The sequence below is a fragment of the Mustela nigripes genome, chromosome 11 (assembly GCF_022355385.1).
Source record: "Mustela nigripes isolate SB6536 chromosome 11, MUSNIG.SB6536, whole genome shotgun sequence".
In the NCBI taxonomy this organism is placed as follows: Eukaryota; Metazoa; Chordata; class Mammalia; order Carnivora; family Mustelidae; genus Mustela; species Mustela nigripes.
In genome coordinates this window covers 20,374,749-20,398,906 of record NC_081567.1, presented here as the reverse complement: position 1 = coordinate 20,398,906, position 24,158 = coordinate 20,374,749, and the positions used below count along the sequence as shown (strand labels likewise).

Sequence of the window (24,158 nt, the reverse complement as noted above, 5' to 3'; positions counted from 1 at the left end):
AGACCGGGGGAAACCAGGCAGGCTGGGGGGCTGCTTTGGTGCAACCTAAAACGCAAACAGCAACAATTTAGCCACAAACCAGAAATGAACGCGGTTTCCTGAGCACCGGGGAGCAAGCATTTGAATGAGCAGGGAGACTAGCCATCCTGGTTTCCTGGGACTGAGGGGTTTTCCTGGGACACGCAGTTCACTTTTACAACAGGAAAAGTCACAGGCAAACCAGGATAAGTTGATCACCCTACAGATGAGAGATATTTCATCCTCTATGAAACTTGCTGAAATGCTTGCAAGGGGACAGTGGTGAGGTTCTCCCAGAGCTGGCACACCCCATCCCACACACAAACCAACAACTCACAATTACATGGAGTTTTACTGTCTGTAAAGCAGCCCCATTTAAGGTCTGTGTATCACGGATCCATAGTTATGGGCCATCCAGATACCAACTTGGAGATTTTCCACACACACACACACACACCCCAAAAATTACAATTTTCATTGCTATCCATGCAAAGTGGGCTACCTGGTCTGGCTTGCCGAGTACCAGGCTGACTGAAGTGGATTTGGTAGTTGGAATGGCCAGGCTCACAGTGAATACAGAAGTCAAAGGAGTGGTTACTTTCTGGGCTACAGAAATGGAGGCCTGAGCTCCTGCCCCAGCTTCCCCCTTAATTGGAAGACTCTGGACAGTGATAACCCCTTCCTTTCTTCTGGTCTCAGGGGAGCAGAATGGAAGGCGTGGGATTCTGTGGCAAAAGAAGAGGAACAAAGGTCTCACCGAGCATCTTCCGTGCGCCAGCATCATAGCACTTACTCTCTCCATCGGCCCCACGCTTTACTTGACTGGGTTTCACAGAGGAGTTCTGTGGGCGCATGAGGTCACACAGCAAGCAAATGACAGAAAGGCGATCCCAGGGCAGGGCTGCCTGACTCCACAGTCGTCCTAATGCCAGCAACCACCGAATGAGAGAGAAGGCAGCACATCCCCCTCTAGATACACTGTCTCCCTGAATCCTTGCAGAACCTTTTTTTTCTTTTTTTAAGGTTTTATTTATTCATTTGTCAGAGAGCGCAAGCGAGTGAGCACAAGCAGGGGTTGCTGCTAGCAGAGGGGGAAGCAGGCAGAGGGAAGCTGAAGCTCCCCGCCCAGCAAGGGGCTGGATGCAGGATTGGATCCCAGGCCCCTGGAAGGACCCCAAAGCAGGTGCTGAACCGACGGAGCCACCCAGGCGTCCCAGACCTTTGAGGCAAATATTACCATGGTTGCTACTTCAGAGAGAAGGAACTAGGTTCCAAGAAGTCAAGATGACCAGCGCAAGGCCCCACAGCTACCGCGTGGAAGGGCCAGTTCCCAAACCCAGAGCCAAAGAACCAAAGGGTTGACCAGCTTTGCTCCCCAGCCTCCCTACTGAGCACCCGGAACCTAAAACTCCAGGTGGCCGGAGCCCTCTCGGGGACAGGAGGGGACAGGAGCTGCGCTTTGCTAGGGAAGGGCACCCTGTCTGCTCCTGAGCAAGCTCCCTTCACCTCCCGGGCTGGCACTTCCTCCTCCGCACGCCGCGAAGGGCAACAGGCCGTCCCTCACCGAGCCCGTGTCCACATTTTTAAAGTTCATAAATGCATCCCGTGCGCAGTCGGTGCGCAATCCACTTTACCCTGCACTTGCCCGATTCTCGCTCCGCCCAGCTAAGAGGTAATAAACCGAATCTACGTGAAGAACTTGCCTGGGGTAGAAAAGAGGGGAGAACGCAGCCCCGCACGGCCACCGCACAGACTCCCTCCGCGAACCGCAGCTCTATTACCGGTGCCGTCGCTTTGGGGCTCCTACAAACGTTGCCATCACTGCTGGCTTTTGGGGTTTTTTTATTTTTATTATTTTTTTTAATTACTATTAAGTGGGTCCAAAGCCCTTTTCTGGAAATTTCTGCACACACTCCCTCTCGCGGACGCCCCCACCTCCCGGCGCCCTGAAAGCTGCGGCTGCCCCTGGCCCACCCCACCCCCGCTTTCTGTCTCCACTGCCACCCCCCGCCCCGCCGCCCCGCGCACCCCTCGTGCCTCTTCTCCGGGGAGACCCGCGGCGCGCCCCCAGCCCGCGCACCGCCCCCTTCGCTCGCCCCGCGGGGTCCTCGGCGCCCCGGTCCGCCGCGCGCGCGCGTGCGCCTCACCTGCGGTGTCGGCTCCGGCCGCTCTGAGTCCCGCGCGCGGGGGGCCGCGGGGCGGGGCCGTAGGGCGCGTCCGGAGCGGCGGGAGCGGTGGGGGCGGCGCCAGCTTGCGGGGGCGTGACCTCCTCCCCGTGGAGACCCCGCCGAGAGCCTCCGGGTCGCAGTCCCCGCCTGGGGGGCGGGGGCTTGCTCTGCCGACCCCCGCAGTGCCAGAGACGGACGGACAGAATGCACGCCGCCGGGCCCCTCGCTGAGATCGCGGACGGGGGGGGGGGGGAGAGCAGAGGACAGAGAGCCCCCCCGCCCCCCAGTTGCAACGTAGGGACTTTATTCGGATCCGGATGCAAACGGACTGATAAAAAATTATAAAGACAGTTGGGGCAGTGTGGTCACTGGACCGGCAAAAGGATACTTTTTTTTTTTTTTTTTTAAAATTTTATTTATTTACTTGACAGAGACCACAAGCAGGCAGAGAGAGAGGAGGAAGCAGGCTCCCCGCTGAGCAGAGAGCCCCATGGGGGACTCGATCTCAGGACCCTGGGATCATGACCTGAGCCGAAGGCAGCGGCTTAACCCACTGAGCCACCCAGGCGCCCCAAGGTTACGTTTTTTTTAGGTGTGAGTGTTGTAATGTGGTTCTCTTCAAAGTCCTTATCTTTTGTAGATGTGTGTCTGCAAAACGGAAACGTGATGTCTGGGATTTGCTTGGAAGTTAAGGGGACCACAGAGTAAGCAGGAGCCTGGGCGAATCAGAACCGGGCCATGTGTGGATAATTGTTGAAACCAGTGAAGAGGGGGTAATTATTACCTTTCTTCCTTTATGTGTTTGGGATTTTTCCATAATGAAAAGTTTTTGTTTTTTGTTTTTTGTTTTAATAATAAGAGCTGTAAATATGTTCAGACCGGTTGGTCCTTACATGTGACCTGATTCATCTGAAGGAAAAAAAAATCTTCCCAAGTAAAAAAGGCTCGTGCCCCAAAATAGTCACTGCCCCAGCATTACATATATACACACACAGCAAATGGTGGTAGAAAAAGACCCAATGTAAGTGTACACCAATAAGGTAATAGTTACATCAACTGTGATACAGCAATTCTATGAAATACATAGTCATGGGGTGCCTGGGTGGCTCAGTGGGTTAAAGCCTCTGCCTTCGGCTCGGGTCATGATCCCAGGGTCCTGGGATGAGCCCCCCCCTGGGCTCTCTGCTCAGCAGGGAGCCTGCTTCCTCCTCTCTCTCTGCCTGTCTCGTTGCCTCCTTGTGATCTATGTCTGTCAAATAAATAAATAATCTTTAAAAAAGAAATACATAGTCATTAAAACGGGCATTAACAAAGACCATGTAATAGTAACACATGGAAATGATTTTAGAACCCAAAAAAGTCAAATATTAAGTAATACACTTTTATTAAACTTGGAAGGGAGTGGGTTGTTGTGCTAAGGTTTGCATGGTGGAATAATGCATTACTTTTACCTCTTTTCTAGTGAAAATAGAACTGTGAACTCTAGAGATTTCCTTGCAGTCTTTTATATTTAATGAAACACATCTCAATATCCAAACTTTTTAAAATAGCTAAAATGCCTGATGCTGGCGTTATTTTGTCAGTGGCAGAATTAGAAATTCTCTTCCGAAATGACCACCTGTACTGTTCTGTTGCTCATCTGGCCAATATTTATGTAATACCAGTGTTCAATGTTTTCAGAAAAAATTCTTTTATCCCCAGCTCTTGGTTTAATCCTTTAAAGAAGTAGCTTACTCACAAGCCTTAAACGATGGGAAATGTCTTCCATCCTTTGTCAACGTTTGATTTAGAAAACAGGTGTCCAGGAGTTTCACAGGATCCATTCCGGAAGGATAAAAGCATCTTTTCCCTTTTACATTGTTTAATGTCAAAAGTTTATAAATATGTGTGTGTACATACGTGTGTAGATGAAGTCTGAAAGTGCGTATACTAAAATGTTCCTACTGGTTCTGTCAGGGTTGAAGCTAGGTGGAGTTTATTTACACTTTCTTCTTTTCACCTGTCTGTGGTTTCTACTTTGTCTATAACAAACATGTTACTTACAATGCAAAAGCCACCAGGCTTTATAATCAATCACAGCCACTTTACAAATAAAAACAAGGTGGCAGGGGTGCGTGGCTGGCTTCGTTGGTAAAGCAAAGTTGGTAAAGTGACTCTTGACCTTGGAGTTTTGAGTTAAGACCCAGGCTGGGTATAAAACTTACATTTAAAAAAATAATAAAAATTTATTTTTTCAAATTAAGAAAAGTGGCAAAATCAAGTGTAGGAAAACCTGTTTTGTTCTGTTGAGTATAAAAAGGACTGACAATGTATTCTCAACCAACTCAACTCTACCATTTGAAAAATGTTGAGGGTTCAAGGGCATTTAAAGCCCATATTCTGAAAACAATACAAAATACAATATTCTGTGTTGACTCCTAAACAGGATATAAGAAAACAACATTTAGGCATTGTACCTGCTCTTAATTATTTTCCAGAACTTAAGAGTGCAGGTGTATAAGGCATTCCAGTTTTCCATGGTCATTTTTTGAGGGGGGGGGAATCTTTTCATTTTTTTACAAGTATTCAAAATGATTTTTAAACAGTTTTGTAACAAAAAGTGTATTTTAGTTCATGGGACAACAGCATACTGACTCTAAAATCCAGAGGGAAATCTTAAGTTCTAGTTATGTAACAGGACTCTTCTATTTCTCCAATAGTATAAAATGTCATAGCTAAAAAGAAATCCTTTGGTATCCGTGAGCACGGATTCCAGTTCAGTAATAGCAATATAAATAGCAAGCCACAAAGCACAAATTACTAGTAAGTGAAACCCAGTGCCATGCAAGTTGTGCTATAACAACAAATCATTAGGGAATCCAAATTAAACCCGCAATGAGATAGCACCTCACATCCATTAGGATGGCTGCTATGAGGATACACAGGAATGAACAAGCATTTGCAAGAATGTGGAGAAGTTGCAACCCCTGTGCCGTGCCCTGTGCCGAGTTAGGAGTGTAAATGGTACAGTGGAAAACAGTATGGCAATTCCTAAAAGATGAAACACGGAATTCCCGTATGATCCAGCAACCCCGCTTCTGAGCATATACTCCAAAGAAGTGAAAAGGCGGGGCTCTGGGGCACCTGGGTGGCTCAGTGGGTTAAAGCCTCTGCGTTCTGCTCAGGTCATGATCTCAGGGTCCTGGCTTCGAGCCCCGAATCAGGCTCTCTGCTCAGTAGGGGGCCTGCTTCCTGCCCCCACTTCCCCTCTGCCTACCTTTCTGCCTACTTGTGATCTCTGTGTGTCTAAAAAATAAAGAAGTGAAAACGCTTCTCTTGACAAGCACTGAGTCGAGATGGAACTGCTGAATCCCTATATCGTACACCTGAAACTAATACAACACTGTACGCTAACTATACTGCAATTTCAAAAAATTTTAAAAAGAAGTGAAAGCAGTGCCTTATGTTTTTGTACAGCCATGTTCACAGCAGCCTTATTCACAATGACAAAAAGGCAGATGTAACACAGGTATCCATTAATAGGGGAACAGATTAGCAACCTGTGGTGTAGACGTATATACACAGGGGAGTCTTTTTTGCTTTAAAAATGGAAGAAATTTGGGCGCCTGGGTGGCTCAGTGGGTTGAGCCGCTGCCTTCGGCTCAGGTCATGATCTCGGGGTCCTGGAATCGAGTCCCGCATCGGGCTCTCTGTTCAGCAGGGAGCCTGCTTTCTCCTCTCTCTCTCTGCCTTCCTCTCTGCCTACTTGTGATCTCTGTCTGTCAAATAAATAAATAAAATCTTAAAAAAAAAAAATGGAAGAAATTTTGACACAGGCTACCACGTGGATGAACCTTAGAATATTACACTGAGTGAAATCATTCCGTCACTAAAGGACAGATACTGTACGATTCCACATATATGAAGAACGTAAAGTAGGCAAATTCATAGAAAGCAGAATGGTGGCTTTCAGGGGCTAGAGGAAGGGGGAATGGGAAGGACTTAATGGGCGCAGAGTTTCGGTTTTACAAGATGAAGAGTGCTAAAGCTAGGTGGTGATGGTTGCACAGTATGAATGTACTAAATACCACTAACAGTACAAAAAAGATGGTTAAGGTGGTAAATTTTGTTATGCGTGTTTTACCACAACTTAAAAAATTTGGAAGACATATAATGGTGTCAGGTCAATGAACACTAATAATTTTTATTTGTTTATTTGAGAGCAAGAGAGAGTGAGCGAGCGAGAGCACAAGGCGGGTGAAGGGCAGAGGGAGAAACAGACTCCCCGCTGAGCAGAGAGCCTGATAAGGGACTTGATCCCCAAACTGTGGGATCATGACCTGAGCCGAAGGCAGATGCCCCAACCAATTGAGTCATCCAGTTGCCCCTAATAATTTTTAAAGTAAGCAACTAAAGTGAGATATGGTATCCTGATTGGCTCCTAAAACAGAAAAAGCTCATGAATGGGAAAACGGACAAAATCCCAGTACTGTCGTTTACTTTATAGATCAATGCTAATTTCTTAATGTTGATGAACACACCGAGGCTACATAAAGTGTCAACATTTGGAAAGGAGGTAAAAGGTGTACGGGAACTCTGTACTAACGCTGCAAGATTTCTCTAAACCTAACATTATACGAAAATAATAAATAAAAATTCATTTAAAAATAAATTTTAAAAAGCAAGTGACAACTTAAAAGTTTGAATTAATTCCTACCTAGACGACAAAGACAACACAAATCTATTAGAATTGATAAAGGAAGCAGCAAAACGCGAATACCTATACATAGCTACAGTCGATATGAAATTTTAATTTTTATTGTGCCGTTCACTGTTGCCCCATTATTGCCTCATCATCCACTAACTGCAAAAAGGCAGGTTGCTGAATTTTATACCGCAGCAATATTTCCTTAATGATTCTGGGTGTGTATTTTCACTTAGATTACAAACAAATGTTTCTTAGTGTGGGTACAAATGTGAACTTCCTTCTGCCAACTCCTGCCGTTGGATCTTCTAAAGGGGCTGAAGTTCGTGAGCATCCCGTTTCAGGTCAATTCTAAGCCAAGTATGTGCTCCGTGGGTGCCTGGGCCGTGCAAGTCAGACCACTCAGTCCCTACTCGGCACAGGGTCTTCCCTGCACCGGCTAGAAGCAAATTTGGGGGTACACAGCCATCTGCACCAATATGAGGGATCTCTTCAGCCACGGGAAGTTCATATGTGAAGTTGAGTATGTGCTGTAGTTGTTAGAAAAAAAGGATCATGAAACACTTCAGTCGGTAACCAAGTAGTGGGAAGCAATTGATGAAAACATCTTCAGTAACGAGCCTATTGAAACACTGTACTCAGATCTAAGTGAAAAACAAAGCTTTAATCAGAAAGAGGACTTGAAACAAGTACGTCTCAGTTTATTGCCCAGCCCAGCTTCTTTAAGGGTCAACTGCATAAAAACTGGTTTAAGACATACAGAAAGGCAAAATACACTATTGCTTTTAACCGCTCTGCACAAGTGAGAAGTGACTGAGGGTATTGTACCTTCTTTCCTTCCCTCCTCTGTAACCCGTGGCCCCAAGACTCAAGGGACTCCCGCTACAGGTGCAAAGAACGGTGCATCGCAGGTGCAGTTGGCCTTCCCTTTCCCCATGACCTTCAGGGTCAATGGGTTAATAACTTGCTTTGACCACAAGTAGAGCTCTTCTTAATTTCTCTAGCATAACCTTAAATTTGATATGAAGCACTTACACGAGGAATGGTGCAGACAAGAAGGCAGCTTTATTGTACTTTGGGGAAAAAACAGGATTCCATGGGGGGTGGGGGTGGATAAAAGCCATTGACACTCAGTAAGCAACACTGCCACCTAGTGGAGAGGTGACACACCACCAAGACTTCCAAGACCAGGTATCCAATGTGCTAGGATTTGCTGGTTTAAATTTTCATCCTACAACAGAACTGTTAATATATTGGTTTTCTGAGAACCTGGTTTTGAGACAGTATTTGTATCTCTGAAATGCATAAATGGATGTGCTTTCTCTGCTTTTGAGGGGCATAAAAAAGAGATATTTTGTTTTTTTTTTAATAGACCATAAAATTAATTGATTTCAAAATTATGAAACCCTTTGTGGCAACCTGCCTCTTTGAACATCCATCACTCTTGCACTCTTGTTCGACAGTCAAAACAGCAAGATTATGACAGTTTATAAAGAAACAAAACTCAACTGTGTAAGAACTACATTGTTTATTCATTTCCTCTATTTTCATCATCTAGGGTGCTACTGGAATTCCTGGGGGGAAAAAGCACTAGAATGCACCAATAACAATTTTGCATAAATCACATAACCCAACTCTTCTTATGACAACACAGTAACAGTGGGGGATATCGGTGTGAGGATGTGGGAATGCTGTTCTTAATGAATAATAAAGTGATTCTTCTTGAGGCTTTCATTCTTTATACCCAGGTGTTGCAGTAAATGTGTTGACTTGATGACTTCTATGAGCATATAAATGAGAATATTTAATGAAACACCTGGCTGAAAAAAAGAAAGTCATGAGAATAACATATTGTTAATAACCACAATCTCGAACCCATCGTCTCTGTTATTACTGAGATTTTAGATTCTGGGTTAAGTGCTCTGCTCTCTTTGGAATATGCACAATGGTTATTGATCTTGCTAATGAGTTCCTCTATTGCAACATTTGTGGGTATATGGTTGGAGGCACTCACGGATTCTAGAATAGAGGAGTCTGACATGGTCTTCATCCGTCCCTATTCTTGGCGAATAAACTCAGTCAAGAGTTTCAGGAAGAACCAGGTTCTGGGAAAGAGGTATGCACGTGTAGAGTAAGAAGTGGAATTAAAACATTTTTAGGCTGCATTTTGTCAGAAGCCACAGATGTATATTTCAATTCTGAGAACCTGAGATTGTCCAGAAAAGCAGAATTCTGAGCATAGGGTGGAAGTGATCACAAAGTCGGAAGCCCATGTTTTGAATTTCCCAAAGCCAACTTGAAATGGGGACTGGGGAGTGGTCCCTGAAGGACTAGATCTGAATGAAGTTGTTCTTCCTAAGGGTTCGTCTAGACTGCCTAGTTCAGTGCTCACCACAGTTTGCAATATTTCCCCGGCTCCCACCCGGTGGGAAGCCTTTATCATACAGTCCTAACTGCACTTTTCACATAATGCTACTATTTGGGCACCCCTGAAGCCAAAGCAATAAAAGATCCTAGGGGAGCCTTATATTAACTCAAACATGATGCCAGAGTCATCTCCAAAAAAGTTTATTAGCATGATTAAAAACATTTTTTGAATAACAGAAAGAATTTCTAAACATGAAAGAATATCAGTGGCTATACCTTTTATAACCAAATATTTGCAACTGAACAGACAGCTTTATTGCCAGTCTTTACTTTATTAAAAACAATCCATATTTATTGGTTCCATGTGACGTCGTGACTATTGCTTTGACTGGGAATGAGTCCCTACTGTAATGAAGTATAAAAAATATCTTCCGTACTTGGGAGTGTGACCTGTATACTGAGTAAAGAGTTGATAAAAATCCTCAAAGAATTGGGTTTTGTTTTTTTAGAAACATTCCTTTTACACACTACAAAGAAATAATTAGTATTTTGGCTTTTTAAATTCCTACATGATATTTAGAATGGCGGTCCCCAAAGGTCCCCCCTTTCACGTAATCACAAACGCAGACCCTCTTCTGGAGTGTACATTCTCGGGGTGGGCTCTGAAGACTCGGGCCTCCACGTGTCTATACGGGTTTGAGAACAAAGACAGCGTCGTCCAGAACGTAGTAGTCATTGTACATGTCGCCTTCACACAGGTATGGTAATCTGGTGAAAGCTTCGATAACAAAACCAGCTTTTCTGAAAACTTCCGGCAGACTATTCACTTGTTCTTCCCAGTTCTGTCCCTTGATTTCTAAAATTTCTGATGGTTTCTCCCACTTGCCACCTACTAAAACAAATAGAAACATTAAGTTAAATTCTTGAACAGATGAAGGTATTCAAAGAGAGAAAGGAGGAAGAACATTTGCCAGGGGCCTGGTATGTGCCCAGCACGGGGTGCTTCGATGACTCAGCTCCCCGACGCCTCCTGAGGAGGAGGGCGGAGACGAAGTATGAACCCAGAGGGCTGAGGGACTTGTCCAAGCTTGCAAGTGAAGAGCAGAAATGTAACCCTGGGTTTATGTGGATCCAAAGCCCACACTTTTACATTCTCTGACAGAGACTCTCCTGGAGTCTCTGACTCCAGGGGACCAACTGGGTTGTAAGTGTTCATGATTCTGGAGAACTCTGCATGCAACACACAAATACGGAAGCAGAGAGTCACCCACAAAACGTGAAAGGAGGTTTAGGGATAAATGCAGGAGATACGCCCGTAATGCACTGAATGTACTGACGAGACAGGCTGAAAACGGACTAACACAAGTTTTATTTATAAAGACAGATCATCGGTGTATTTTTCAAGGGAAGGTGATGGGATCTACTCCCTAACTTTTCATAACAATTTTATACAAGTTAAGCTCCAAGACCAGAGAGAGGTAGAGATGGAGAATGACTGGATCAGCCTAGCATTTCTTGGACTAGTGGCTGAAGTCTGTATCCATCATTTCCAAGCCCATGAGTGTCAGATGCCTGTGGAGCAGGGGTAGGGGTGCCTGGATAAGGTCTCCAGGCCTTCAAGTTCACACCAAGCATTGGCTACAGACATATGGACACAAAGATAATGGTATATGTCAATTCTGGCGTGGTTTTAGGTCCTATGCTGTTAAAAAAAAATGCACACATATTAAAAGTATTACTAACTTCAGACAGACGGTAGCTTTCTGTGAGAAAATACATGATCAACAGGTCCCAAGAACACATTCACTATAAGGGAAAGACTTTTCACTCTTCTTGTGGCCCAGCACCTGAACCCTCTTCCTGGAGTCTTGTGGGAGACAAAGCCCGGGGTTCCTGCAGCGAAGGCAGGCACTGGCGCATGACCCAAGCTCAGACACACTCGCCTGAGACATGGAATGAAGAGCAAGTGACCCAGAGAAGTGGGACATGGGCTCCTTCCCCGGGGGGCAGAGCAGTGTCCATGCAACTGCAGCTGGGGCGGCATCAGGTCGTGTGAACAGCTGAGTGTGACCTGTGCCACGGTCCCTAGTGCTGGGCAGCAGCAGTACACCCTTCAGATCAGTTTTGCAGCATAATCTGAGGCGTCTGTCTTTGCTGTAGACCCCACAGGGTTCTCCAGTCCTCCTGTGACTGTGTGAGCTACCCCTGAATCCTTTCAATCAGCCCCCTCTCACTGAAGTCGGCTCGAGTCCATTTCTGCTGCTTCCAGGGAAAAACCCAACTGATGAGGCCTCTGTGGGGCAGGAGAGGGGGTAGGAAGGAACCTCAACGGTGGGTCCACACTTGGTTTCAACAACACATTAACAAGGGGTTACACAAAGCTGACATACAACTAGTTAATATCACCACCATGTTTCCTCACTGTGCCACAGTGTACTATTCACTAATTTTTCTCTTCTCCCTATACATAGACACTCCTTCTACTTCTTCCAACTTTCCAGTGTTACCGGCCCCGCACTGAGCACATAGTAGATCCCCAGGATCATCAACCAAACTACCCCGGAAATTTAAAGTACCAATTGCCTGTCAAACAATACTCTTTCCTGGGAATGGAAAGTGGAAGTCAAAATCTCCCTCAAAACATCTACAAGTTGGGGCGCCTGGGTGGCTCAGTGGGTTAAAGCCTCTGCCTTTGGCTGAGGTCATGACTCAGGGTCCTGGGATCGAGCCCTGGATTGGGCTCTCTGATCAGCAAGGAGCCTGCTTCCTCCTCTCTCTCTGCCTGCTTCTCTGCCTACTTGTGATCTCTCTCTCTCTGTCAAATAAATAAATAAAATCTGGAAAAAAAAAATCTACAAGTCCAAGAAAAAATTTATCATATGAACATTCAGGAATGTGCTCTAGACTAAAATCTCAACTCTAAGTGGTGAAACTGAGTTACAAACAATCTTTTACACAATTTCAAAAAGTTTCAGGTTATGGTTCCTTAATAAGAGTTCCTCTATTCAGTTCTTCTTTTCTAAAGACGCAGGGGAAAAAAGAGCCAACTCTCTTCAAATGCCCAGTGCCCACCATCGCATGCACACACCCGAGATGGAGACCGTGACGGGAGGCAGGATCATTCTCAGCCTGGAAATTGGCCTGATTCTCTTTTATGTCGGTAAGTTTCTTTCTTTCCTCCTCCATTTTATCTAACCAATCCCTACTCCTCACCTAATGCATTTCTATTTAAAGCCCCTGCAGATTAATTTTTAAATGTTGCAGATTAATTTTTAAATGTCTAATGCTATGGAAGTGTTCTTTAACCCCAAGACAAATAGGTAGTAACAGAACAGCTGAGAAGAAGTTTCAGATTAACCTTGACAATTTCCCTTGCTGATTTAGAGAAGAGCACCTCACCAAACAAAGGGGTGGAAAGGTTCTTAAAATTACATGTGCTAGTCATCAACAATGTCGTGTCCACAGAGGCAAATGTGCATTGCACATGATGGGCATACACAATAATTACTGAACATTTTCAAAGAATAAGGTGTCCTGGGGCGCCTAGGTGGCTCAGTGGGTTAAAGCCTCTGCCTTCGGCTCAGGTCATGATCTCAAGGTCCTGGGATGGGGCCCTGCCATCAGGCTCTCTGCTCAGCGGGGAGCCTGCCTTCCTCCTCTCTCTCTGCCTGCCTCTCTGCCTACATGTGATCTCTGTGTGTCAAATAAATAAATAAAACCTTAAAAAAAAAAAAAGGAATAAGGTATCTGAAAAGCCAGATTTCTGTAAATTAAAAAGAACCTGTCATTTAAAAAAAAAAAACAAGCTGCCATGATCCTTCCACAGAGCATAACCATCCCATACTAGATATATATGTATTTTTAAAGATTTTATTTATTCGAGAGAGAGAAAGAGAGAGAATGAGAGGGGAGAGGTCAGAGGGGGAAGCAGACTCTGCCGAGAAGGGCTCCTGATGTGGGACTCGATCCCGGGACTCTAGGATCATGACATGGCGCCCCTAGATAAATTTTTAAAATTCTGCCTCTATTGACTTTTTTCTCTATTAAGGAGAGAGCGGTTTTAATCCATCTCATCACAGTTGTAATAAAGCTAATAATCTCAGAGTTGCTCACAAAGTCCACACCACAGAACAGGAAAGGTAGCAAAAGCTCTTCAAATTATTTTTATCTCAGGGCGCCTGAGTGGCTCAGTGGGTTAAGCCTCTGCCTTTGGCTCAGGTCGTGATCTCAGGGTTCTGGGATTGAGCCCCGCGTCGGCTCTCTGCTCAGCGGAGAGCTTGCTTCCCTCTCTCTCTGCCTGCTGCTCTTACTTGTGCTCTCTCTCTCTGTCAAATAAACAAGAAATCTTTAAAAAAAAAATTTTTTTTTTCTCATCTGTAAAGAAATATATAAAAAATGTTAACAATGGTTATTTGGGGATAAAGACTATGGGTGATTTCAGTAATACTCTATTTTTTTTCCTAATCCATATAAATGACTTTTATAAACTATTTTCATTAGTATTATTTTAAAGTAGAATCCTTACCTTTTCAAGATATACTCTGACAGATGTGAAGAGAGAATTATCTGAGATTTACCCTAAAACCACGTGGGAGTGAAGGAGCAGGTTGGGGGGGTGGAGGAGCGTTGTTTGGGGGGTTGAAGCAAGACAAGACTGGGACAAGCCGGAGACAGTTCACTGTGTGAGCCTGCTGCTTCTGTGCATGCTTGAAGTTCTCCATGTGAAGTGTCAAAAATCAGTTTTCTACTTATTTTCCAGCTTGGATCACAATAAAGTTATTTTTTTCAAAGGGGGCAGTAGAGAGACTCAGGGGAGGGGAGAGAGAATCAAGAGTCAGACGGTTAACGACTGAGCCACCGGGTGGCCAAAGCGATCTTCTTTATTCCTAAGAAGATATACTTTCAAACTTTTCAGAGGGTCCTGCATCGGGGGGGAGGGGGTGGGGGGGAATAAAAAGAATCCTCTAGGATATAAGAATCCTGAAACAGAAATTCTGGCAGGACTAGGCTTGGTGTGGCCCATTATCCAAACTTCTCTCTTTGGCGAAGACGCTGGGTCACCGGTGTGGGGGAGGGGCGGCCATTTCCTCACTGGTCAGGGCTCTCAAAGGAAACTGGTGCGGGCTCTTCTCCCACACTCAGTGCGAACAGTGCAGAAGTCGGAAATAAGTGGAGACATGAAACTCCAAAGTTGCAAATATTTCTTCTTCCCCGGGACTTTAGTTCTCCAAAATTTTTTAAAAGTCAGCTTCCCTTTAAGACTGTATGTGAAGAAGGACCCCGACAGAGATGCCGCTGGCGGCTGTTGGATCTTGGCAGGCTCACCTCCATTTGAAACCCCCGTTATATACTGATCATTATAACGTGCAAAGTGTTCGTGCTGCTAAGGGGGCGGCCCCTGAGTAGGAGACGTAAGGCTGTAATTACCGGACCTAGGAGTGAGTCCAATCCCTCAGCAGCAGGTGAGTGAGGAGCCTGCTGGTCCTTCTCCAGGTGACCTTACCCTGTCTTCTGGTCTGTATTTATCAGGTCACTAAAACACTTCTGGCTCATCTCAGACTGTACATATACTAAAATTAAAATGTGGCCAGAATATATTTGCATCACAAATGCCATCATTCTATTTTTAATTTCTCTTCTGTTCTGAATGAAGACTGAAAAAAATCATTAAGTCAAAGAACAAAACAAAACAAAAATCCTTTCTGAAATTCAAGCATCAGACCACTTGGATTACTTTACAGTTTTATTTACAGGAGCCAAGGACAAACTCAGACAAATAAGACCATTTGGAACACATAACCAGGCAGAAGTCAAACTAAAAACTTGCATAAATTCCAATTTGTCTCAACCAATATGATTTTACATAAACCTTCCCTTACCCCAAAAAGGGTTCAGGGCAGTTTCCCCCTCGGAAACACTACAGTGCTTTCCACTTCAGGGACCTGAGGTTAGAAGGTCAAGGTCCAGCCAGCATAACTTGGATAAATCACGCAACAGAGAGAGCACCGGACGGGGTGTCTTGTCCCGGGCCTGCTAACACCCGCTGAGACGCCCACAATTATCCCTAAAATGGGCCCATGACATCATGGGACAGGAGAAGTGGAGGCAGGGCAGCAGCAGAAATAGCTACCTTTTATTAAGTTCTTACTAAGGTTCAGGCGAGTAAGTATTCCTCAGGCATCAGCTGCCTCGCCGAAACCTCCCACTAACTCCACGCTGCATATACATCACCTCTTCACTACCGACCACGGGGCTGGGACCCGAACGAGTCTGTGCTCTTTATCACAACACTGTTCATCAAACAAGACAGAAGCTACAAGGGACTACAAAGCAGGATGCTGGTGCCGGGAAGAAATCAGATCTGCTTACGGTGGCATGGCTAACTCATTAGGCCTCTGCTTGGTAACCAAATATGCTGGAGGCTAAGCCAGGGCTGTATTTCCCCAGGTGTGGACCTAGTCTTTTATGTCTCCCATAGGGACAACCAGGCTTACAAAGGGATAATTGTGACCTGCTGTGAATTCCTAGCAATCCCAACCCCCCACAAGGCAAAAAAAGAAAAAAAAAAAAAAATCCCTCACCTCATGAGCTCAGTCAGCAGGGACACTTGCATGAGGTGCTCGATATCCATTTCCACACTGACCACAGCGCTCCTGCGAGGCCAGGGGTATAGATGAGGAAGCACGCTCAGAGATCAAAGGAAAGCTTGTCAGGACACCAAGAGTCATCGCGGGGACCCCAAATTCCTGACTCCAGATCTGCTGCCCCCTCAAGGAATCAGCACAGCCAACAGCAGGGTAAGGTCAGCGAGTGTGAAGAGTCAGGAAAAGTGAGGGCACTGCTGTCGTACGAGGGTAGTCTTGTCTGTGCTGAGGAAGGCGGAAGAAAACAAAAGGAATCTGGAATTCCCTAGCCCCACAATGTGCTTAAAATAGAAGCACAGGCAAGGGAAGCGAGAAGCCCACTAAACGTGGCTCGTGTGCTTCCTCCCACAGGCGCTGCGCATGACTGTACGGTCCTTGTCCAGCAACGGCCTTACCTCGAAGTGGCCCACACTCAAGGGGCCGTGACCATTCAGTGTTCCTTCTCCTACAACGGGTGCATTTCAGGGCAACCCAAAAGCCTGTGGTTTCGCTATGGTGCGGACCAGCCTGAGAACCTATGCTCGGACGGATGCACTGGCGATGCAGGCAAATTCACAGTGAAGGAAGCCCTGACAGAGGGAGAAGTGTCCCTCACTATAAACAGGGTGGCTCTGAACGACAGCGCCGTCTACATCTGTGGAATCGCCTTCCCCACGTCAAAGCAACCAGGAGCTAAGCGGACCGGAGAAGGGACCACACTGGTCGTAAGAGGTCTGTCAGCTGAGGCTTTGCCCAGCCCTCTAAATGATTACATCACTTAAATGCAGGGATGAAGAAACAGATGCACTAACTCAATACCCTGGCCAGCGAAGGGCGTGGTCTGACACCAGCGGACAGGACGTCGGGGTGGGAGCACTATTCCAATCCCATCTCCCAGCCGCCACAGACACAAAGTCAGGGCTCTCTCTCACTCTGTGTCCAGACTCTACTAGTGCAGGCTGGCCAACAGGTCCTCCTTTTGTGAAGGACAGTGACTGGTAATGTGTCAAGTCCAAAGGGAAACTTGGGATGATTAGTGAGCAGCTTGTTCAGGAACTGGGCTGGCATTGCACCATCTAGAATAAAGCGTAAGTGACCAATAAATTGGATCCAGGAAGAAAAAAAAGGCAGTATGGAGAATAAATATAAATTTGACGAGAAGCCACTGGGGGACCTCTGAACCCACCCATTCTGCATGGCCAGAACAGAAAGGGATGTATGACACAACTTCTTGAGATCTGCTATAACCTATGACAATTTCCTCATTCAAGTGAGGATATTGAACCCAGCTACATCCTACAAATCAAGAAATTAAGGAATTTCGGGGGGGGGGCGCCTGGGTGGCTCAGTGGATTAAGCCTCTGCCTTCGGCTCAGGTCATGATCTCGGGGTCATGGGATCTGGGATCGAGTCCCTCATTGGGCTCTCTGCTTGGCCTGCCTCTCTGCCTACTTGTGATCTCTGTCTGTCAAATAAATTTTAAAAATCTTTAAAAAAAAGAAAAGAAAGAAATTTCAAGAAAAAAGCTTCACATGATTCTGGGGAAAGGAAGAGAAAGGAAATAATACTTGACTTTTTTTGGATCTCTTCTGTTAAAAAGGACTCTGGTATGATGAACACTGAAATCATTAAAACACTAACTCAAAATCAAACAGAGCTACCATTTTAAAACAGGACTTTAGGGACCCGAGATCATCCTGTATTTTAATTCCTGCTTGGGTTTTTGGTACCGCTTTGTTATTTAGCCTTAGTTTACCCTCACCTGTAAGATAAATTATAAGTGAGTTAATACACATAAAACACTTTTGAGGATGCCTGGCTTATAGCAAGTATGCTTAAATAAATGTCAGCTACAGATATTAGAACAAATATACAACAACTTTGGAGACTTGTATTAGTCTACAAAAAAAGTCAGCCAAAACTAAAAATAGTTTGTAAAGAGATGAAAGGTCTCAAAACTGCAAGTTCATGTGAAGACAGATTCTTCTCTAAGAACAGAAATGGAAGTATAACTAAGAGCGATTTCCTGCCTCTTCGACAGGGCTCCAAATTTAGCACTTGAAACTTTTTTTTAAAGATTTGATTTATTTATTTGACAGACAGAGATTACAAGTAGGCAGAGAGGCAGGCAGAGAGAAAGAGGGAAGCAGGCTCCTCACTGAGCAGAGAGCCCGATGAGGGGCTCGATCCTAGGACCCTGAGATCATGACCTGAGCAGAAGGCAGAGGCTTAACTCACTGAGCCACCCAGGCGCCCCTAGCACTTGAAACTTTTAAAAAAAATTTTACAGAGGTGGTTAATCTGTTACAAAAATGTACGCTGTACAAACTGAGTTCACAGGATGAATATCTATGGGCTATTTCGCTGGATAGTACAGATTGTTCAGATAATAATTACATTTCTAATTATATTTTGTGCTTCAAATAATCAGGTAATTGAAGACAACACATGCTGCTCTATCCCCACCAAGAGCACGGGACACTTGCCGCAAGGAGGGAGAAATTCAGAATGTGAATATAGATTCAATAATTCTACTTCCAAAACTTTATTAGAAAAGAAGGCACACGTTTAACAGTGCTTGTCATTTAAGGGTGTAGTAGGCCCTGAGATTCTCAACATAGGGGCTTCTCAGCTCCTTGTACGGAATGCACTATTCAGCTATGTATACGAAACAGTTCAAAGTTATAAATGCCAGCATTCACAAACACATGGCAAAAATATCCTCACTCCATGAACAGACTGTTGGTGATCCTTGTACACTATTTCTACCAAAGGAATTTTAAATGCCCTTGCACAAACTGTCCTAAAATGTTTATCTAACTTCAAATAATGTTTTATAAAAAATGATTCTTAGTATTATGGCAAGTAATTAATTGAATTGAAGTTTTTTTTTTTAGTTTTCAAAAGAAGTAACAATTTTAGTATATTTAGTATATTTAGAGAAATGATGAATGGGTTTCAGTTCTATCACATCCTTGAGGGTCTTCTGAATCAGGAGACCCTGAATAAATTTTTAAATGACTAGCCAAGGGGCGCCTGGGTGGCTCAGTGGGTTAAAGCCTCTGCCTTCGGCTCAGGTCATGATCTCAGGGTCCTGGGATAGAGTCCCGCATCAGGCTCTCTGCTCAGCAGGGAGCCTGCTTCCCCATCTCTCTCTCTGCCTGCCTCTCTGCCTACTTGTGACCTCTGTCTGTCAAATAAATAAATAAAATCTTTTTAAAAATAAATAAACAGACAAATGCCTAGCCAAGCAGAGCAGCTCACATATCGCCTCTAATACTCGAGTTCCGGTTGCATTTCACGCATGTATTTGCAATAATATGTTTCAATAATGACTGTGGCTCTTTCTGTTTTTGTAATTAACAAAGAAATGAAGGAACTACACAGACTACACAGCCTCCTGGTAGCCATCCTATCACTGCTCTCTATCTACATTATTGGTGCACTCGTGATCTTCATAATCCTCTCCAAAGTAAGTCCAATTTCCTTGCACTAGATGTCCCTATAGCCTGGAATATTATCCTAAATAACTTCCATCTCTCCACATGTGAGCCTCAGAAACAGCTCACCTAGTTAACAACCTCCTCTACATCTGAGGAAACACCACCTGCAGGAACAGTCTACAGAAGTGTAACTTCTCATCACTGAAAGTTTTACTAACCAGAGTACAAAACTTGCAATGCTTTCTCTTTAAAACCAGTCATATGAGAGTAAGAAATCCTTCTCTATAACTATCTTATATGCGATCTTTCCACTGGGAAGCATTACTGTTAACTATAAAAGGCCTATGAACAGCCTTTAAGAGCAAAAAGGGGTTAACAAAGAGATGAGAAGCTGCCTTAAAATATCTGTAAAAGGCCTAAAGTTCTTGGGAAGGAGTATCTTCTGGCTGTTCACAGGGTATAAGAGGGGGTACATATATGCTATATTAGGATCATGACACAGCCTAGAATCAACATCAATATGAATTGTTATTTTATTAATATAATAAAAGCATCTCAGAAATTACATAGACATTAACTCTTACTGTATATCATTTAAATGTTGAATTAGTTTAACCTTAATATGGTAGAAGATATCTGCCACAATGGTTTTGAGTACATAAAATGTCTTATAAGACTTTCCTTTTTTCTTGACAGTCAAAATCTAACTCTTTAAGAAACAAAGAAACCGAAGATTCACAAAAGGTACAGCCCAACGCTTGTATCTTTTAAACGGTGGCTAGTTGTAATGATTTCAAACCTGAAATAATGAAAAAATTACAGAGAACATCATGGTAACTTTCAACCATAGATACCATTTCTTATTACTGAGAAACTCAAGGATAATCTCAAGTGGTAGACTATGATTTAAATGTGATCATTCTGAGCCACTAACCCTACCGAACATACTCAGACTACAAGTTAATGGTGAGTGTAGATGTGCTGGGGGGTGGGGGCAGGCCATCACTCTGACTGGTGGCAGTAAAGAAAGACAAAGCTCAGATGTGTATGCAATAATCACTCTTCTAGTCCTAAGAGAGACAGGCGTTTTGTTCTCATTTCTGTTTACAGAAGAAGAGCGCCCGGCGTATTTTTCAGGAAATTGCTCAAGAACTATATAGTAAGAGACACGTGGAAAGAAGACAGCAACCTGTAAGTGTAAAATATCAAGGAGACGTAATGCAGACACAAAGCATGTTGACTGGAAAAGCTAAGCCGCCAGCGAGCCATCAGTCATCATGTTTTCCTCTAGAGGAGTCTGAAAGAGACTTTCACACAGAATGCATTTTTATATAGAACCTGTTTCAATACATAACAAAGGACATCTGAAACAATATTAAATAGAGACCACGCTGGCATCTTAGCAACATGGAATCTTTCAGAAACACATTGCATAGAGGCAACATTTTCAATTCAGACAAGGAGGCTTTTGTGGATTAAAAGATCCTTGCACAGTACCTTGCATGCAGTAGTGGGCAGTAAGGAAATGCTGCAAACAACTGCGGGTCACGTTATACAGAACACATCACTTATTGCTACTACGGCAGAATTAAATTCACAGCAGAAAAGAGTAACTAATTAAAATAAAAATCAAGTCTTTCTCAGTCTTTGGGGTTACAGTGGCAGGAAGAATGCATTCACATTATCTGTAACATACCTGACAGTGTCTCTTTAAAGTCCTATATAACAGGTTTTCCAAACAAGATGCTGTTTTAGTGCTAGTGGAACAGATACTAAAGTTCCCGTCATGCACAATCGGGCTGCTCAGATTTAAATTAAGATGTATACAATATAATGAACGTATACACAACTAAGGATTTTTCTTAAATAGCTGCCAAGAGGGCAAGCGTTACAAGTGACTGATATGAGGTCTTCTTCTTTTTTAATCCAACTTTTAAAAAGGATCTTCATCCGGGAAAGAGTGTGGTTTCTGGAGTCATTTCATAGTTCAGCGTGTATATACATACACAAAGAAAAGGTCTCCTCACCTAAGATAGCACTCTGCATAATTAAAGATGCCTGTTCACTCTTTCCTTACTGAGGCCAGAGCATCTTTTTCTGCAAACATACAAAGATAAGTGTCTTGAAGACAAGTCTAGAAGTAAGTACTATTATGTAACCCAGGACTCTCCCAGCAGCATCTCAACAAGAAAACTAATTTTCAACAGAGCACAGAGGCCCATGTTATTTTGCACTGTGAGGCTAGAGAGAGCAAATCCCAGACTGAAAACACTGCAGGCCAAATAATCCTTTGTTTCAACAACAATATAGACAACAAAAATGCAATGAATGGAATCTTAATATACTTATTAAAATATAATAATAGAAAAATGCTCTAAGAAAAGAAAAGAAAAGTAATTTGCAGTGCCCACATCTTACTCTAAATGCAAAAAGAACAGTAACTGCACCATTAAGATTACTGGAGGCTGCTTAGGACACATAATGCAAGAGGGCATGTTAATTAATATGTTGCTTGCCATGGGGCATCACTGGTTATATAGCCTTAAATATGGCTTGTCATTTACTATTGCAGGAGAAAGGCAACACTTACGAAAACAGAAGAGTGCTTTCCAACTATGAAAGACCATAGAAATGCTTTGATTTTCAAGTAAGTCACTGAAAATCCAAATCCAGAAGTTATGGCACTTTTAATGGACATACGCCCATCAGGGCTTTAAAAAAACGATCAAAGGTCAATGGAAAAAACAATTCTCTACAAGGAAGGATGTACAAGGAAATTATCACTAACAGTAATTACCAAGATACTAAAACCCTACCAAATACAACTGAAAAATACTTTCCTAACTTGCCAGAATTCTGAGTAGTCTAACATTTAAAAAATTGCCATTTTCCTAACATATTCCTATATATGTGTCATTTGACATGTGAGGTACATGAGGACTGCTACCCTGAAAATCAGACGTCACATCCCGTGCTTCTGCCTTGGGTGCAAGAATTGCCTTTATGGTTGAGAAGTGATGGGCCCACGAGACTAAGACGGGAGGCGGGGAAGAAGAAAGGGAAGTGCCAAAATTTGAGTTAAAAAAAAAAAAAAAAAGGGAAGACGAAAAACCATCTTGCAAAGTACCTTGGCGTGAATACTGTTCTTCTGGCATTGCCACCGGGCAACCGTCGAGTGCACATTTTCCTGCCTGCGTATGCAAAAGGACTTACGTCATGCTCCCAGCAAAAAGTGAAAAAACAGAGTAAGAATAGGATAGCTAAAATAGAGAGGATCTGACACAGGAGGTTAAACAGACAACCTCAGAACCTCAGAACACAGACGCCCCAGCCAACTCTAGATGTCAGTGTTGTGCTAAACAACAGCACCAGGGAAGCAGTGGGCAAGGCACCGTGCTTGCCTGTGCCTTTACAATATTGATTTTTAATGGACTTAGGAGGGGAATGTCAGCTAAGAGGTGAGGCCGGCAAGGGTGTCTATGGAATCATCACCAGCTCGGTGAGAAAACAAACTATGGATCGTTCTTTGAAAGCTACCTCATTGTAAAAATGTATTTAAAGTACCCACAAGTGTGCATTCATTATTAAAAATTAACTACAACCTATTTTTATTTCATTAAAATTTTTTTTTATTAAATTAAGACACCTCCTATTAAATGAGGTGAATTCGGTGCGGGGGGGTGGCTGGGCCTGGGTGGCTCTGTCATTGACCTTCTGCCTTCAGCTCAGGGTCATGATCCCAGGGTCCTGGGATCGAGCCCCATATTGGGCTCCCTGCTTGGCGGGGAAGCCTGCTTCTGTTGCCTTTCTCATTGTGTCTCTCTCTGTCAAATAAGTAAATAAAATCTTTTAAAAAATAAATAAATAAATGAGGTAAATTCTATGTTTAAAACCCAAGCAGAATTTTAAAATATTTTAAGATCCCTGTGAACATGTCTGGCAGTGATGGCAGTAGTAACATGTGTTATTACATGTGCTCAGAAAAAACGGGAAGGGGGGCAGCATGTCAACTCCTTTTATTTGTGTGAGTGCCTATGTGGTGCATTCGTGTGTGCTGGGTATAGTGTATGTGTATATATGTACGTGCATACATGTGCATATATGCATATATGTGTAACTGACACACAAAAGTAGAAATTAAACAATTGGCTTAAAAAGTCATAGAAAGAGAAATGTTCATGTTTCTTCCTATAATTCAAAGTCAACGGTCTTGTGTTCTCTGGGTATACAGCTCTATTCTGAGACTGCTGGCTTGGATGAAATAAATGAATTTCTATACTAGATGGCCAAAAAAAGTAAGCACTAACTACCCAGGTAAATGGAAAGTGTTAGATTAGATCATTTACTTTTCATTTCTGGGAGTCATTACACTTTGGTATTCCCAGGGCTGAAAATACACTGTTCTTTGTGTAACTTAACTAGCCGATAAAATCCCTGAGATAAATCAGTATTTGATTTAGAATAAGCCTTACCCAACGCAACAAGGACGGTGTTCCCAAGATCACTGATCAAACCCAAGATCACTGATCAAACCCAAGATCACTGATCAAACTGAAACTGGGATATACTTTCCTTTGGGAAAGCAGTGACATTCCCTGAGATCATACAGATCAGTACTGATGTGTGTATTAATATGCCTTCTTTTATTTATCCATCTGGAAAACAACATCTATTGGGTGCCGGACTATTACCCAGTCAGAGGTGCTCCTTTCATGCGGCTCTTGGGGTCACAATGACCTTGTCCTTCCCTAACCCCACCTTGTTTACACTCTCAGGGTCTTGCCTATGTTGTGCCCTCTGCCGGGGAAAAGCTTCTCAGACACAGACACAGCTCAAATGCCACCTCTTAAGGAAA

The 24,158-nt window shown here is 43.7% G+C and overlaps 3 protein-coding genes across 5 annotated transcripts in view; 1 reads left to right on the top strand and 2 right to left on the bottom strand.

The window, feature by feature from the left end:
- Window positions 1-2,237, bottom strand: part of OTOA (otoancorin) — a 69,268-nt gene extending 67,031 nt beyond the window's left edge. The window contains exon 1 of the mRNA XM_059415952.1: window positions 2,166-2,237. The gene's annotated coding sequence lies outside the window, so the exon portion shown is untranslated. The remainder of the gene's footprint in view (window positions 1-2,165) is intronic.
- A 5,676-nt stretch (window positions 2,238-7,913) lies between these two features.
- The window catches only part of METTL9 (methyltransferase 9, His-X-His N1(pi)-histidine), a 47,884-nt gene continuing 31,639 nt past the window's right edge, over window positions 7,914-24,158 (bottom strand). Inside the window, exon 5 of one of the 2 annotated variants that reach the window (XM_059415111.1) lies at window positions 7,914-10,126. In XM_059415111.1, the coding sequence (XP_059271094.1) occupies window positions 9,924-10,126 (203 nt within the window). In that variant the 3' untranslated portion in view covers window positions 7,914-9,923. Of the gene's footprint in view, window positions 10,130-24,158 lie in introns of both variants that reach the window. The other variant, XM_059415110.1, reaches the window with a different exon arrangement.
- IGSF6 (immunoglobulin superfamily member 6) lies at window positions 12,213-22,940 on the top strand. 2 transcript variants are annotated; one of them, XM_059415112.1, is made up of 6 exons: window positions 12,217-12,397; window positions 16,233-16,592; window positions 19,229-19,332; window positions 20,000-20,047; window positions 20,414-20,494; window positions 21,876-22,940. In XM_059415112.1, the coding sequence occupies exons 1-6, from the start codon at window positions 12,295-12,297 to the stop codon at window positions 21,930-21,932; spliced, it is 753 nt and encodes a 250-aa protein (XP_059271095.1). In that variant the 5' UTR covers window positions 12,217-12,294; the 3' UTR covers window positions 21,933-22,940. The 2 variants fall into 2 exon arrangements, with proteins under 2 accessions (XP_059271096.1, XP_059271095.1); XM_059415113.1 differs by lacking the exon at window positions 20,000-20,047 and having other exon boundaries at window positions 12,213-12,397.

What these genes read in the sequence shown, in the direction of transcription:
- IGSF6 (XM_059415112.1), top strand. Translation starts at nt 12,295, where the DNA reads ATGCCCAGTGCCCACCATCGCATGCACACACCCGAGATGGAGACCGTG. An exon ending in GACCACACTGGTCGTAAGAG is followed by an intron (nt 16,593 to 19,228) that starts GTCTGTCAGCTG and finishes TAATTAACAAAG; the next exon opens with AAATGAAGGAACTACACAGA. An exon ending in TCTTCATAATCCTCTCCAAA is followed by an intron (nt 19,333 to 19,999) that starts GTAAGTCCAATT and finishes TTTTCTTGACAG; the next exon opens with TCAAAATCTAACTCTTTAAG.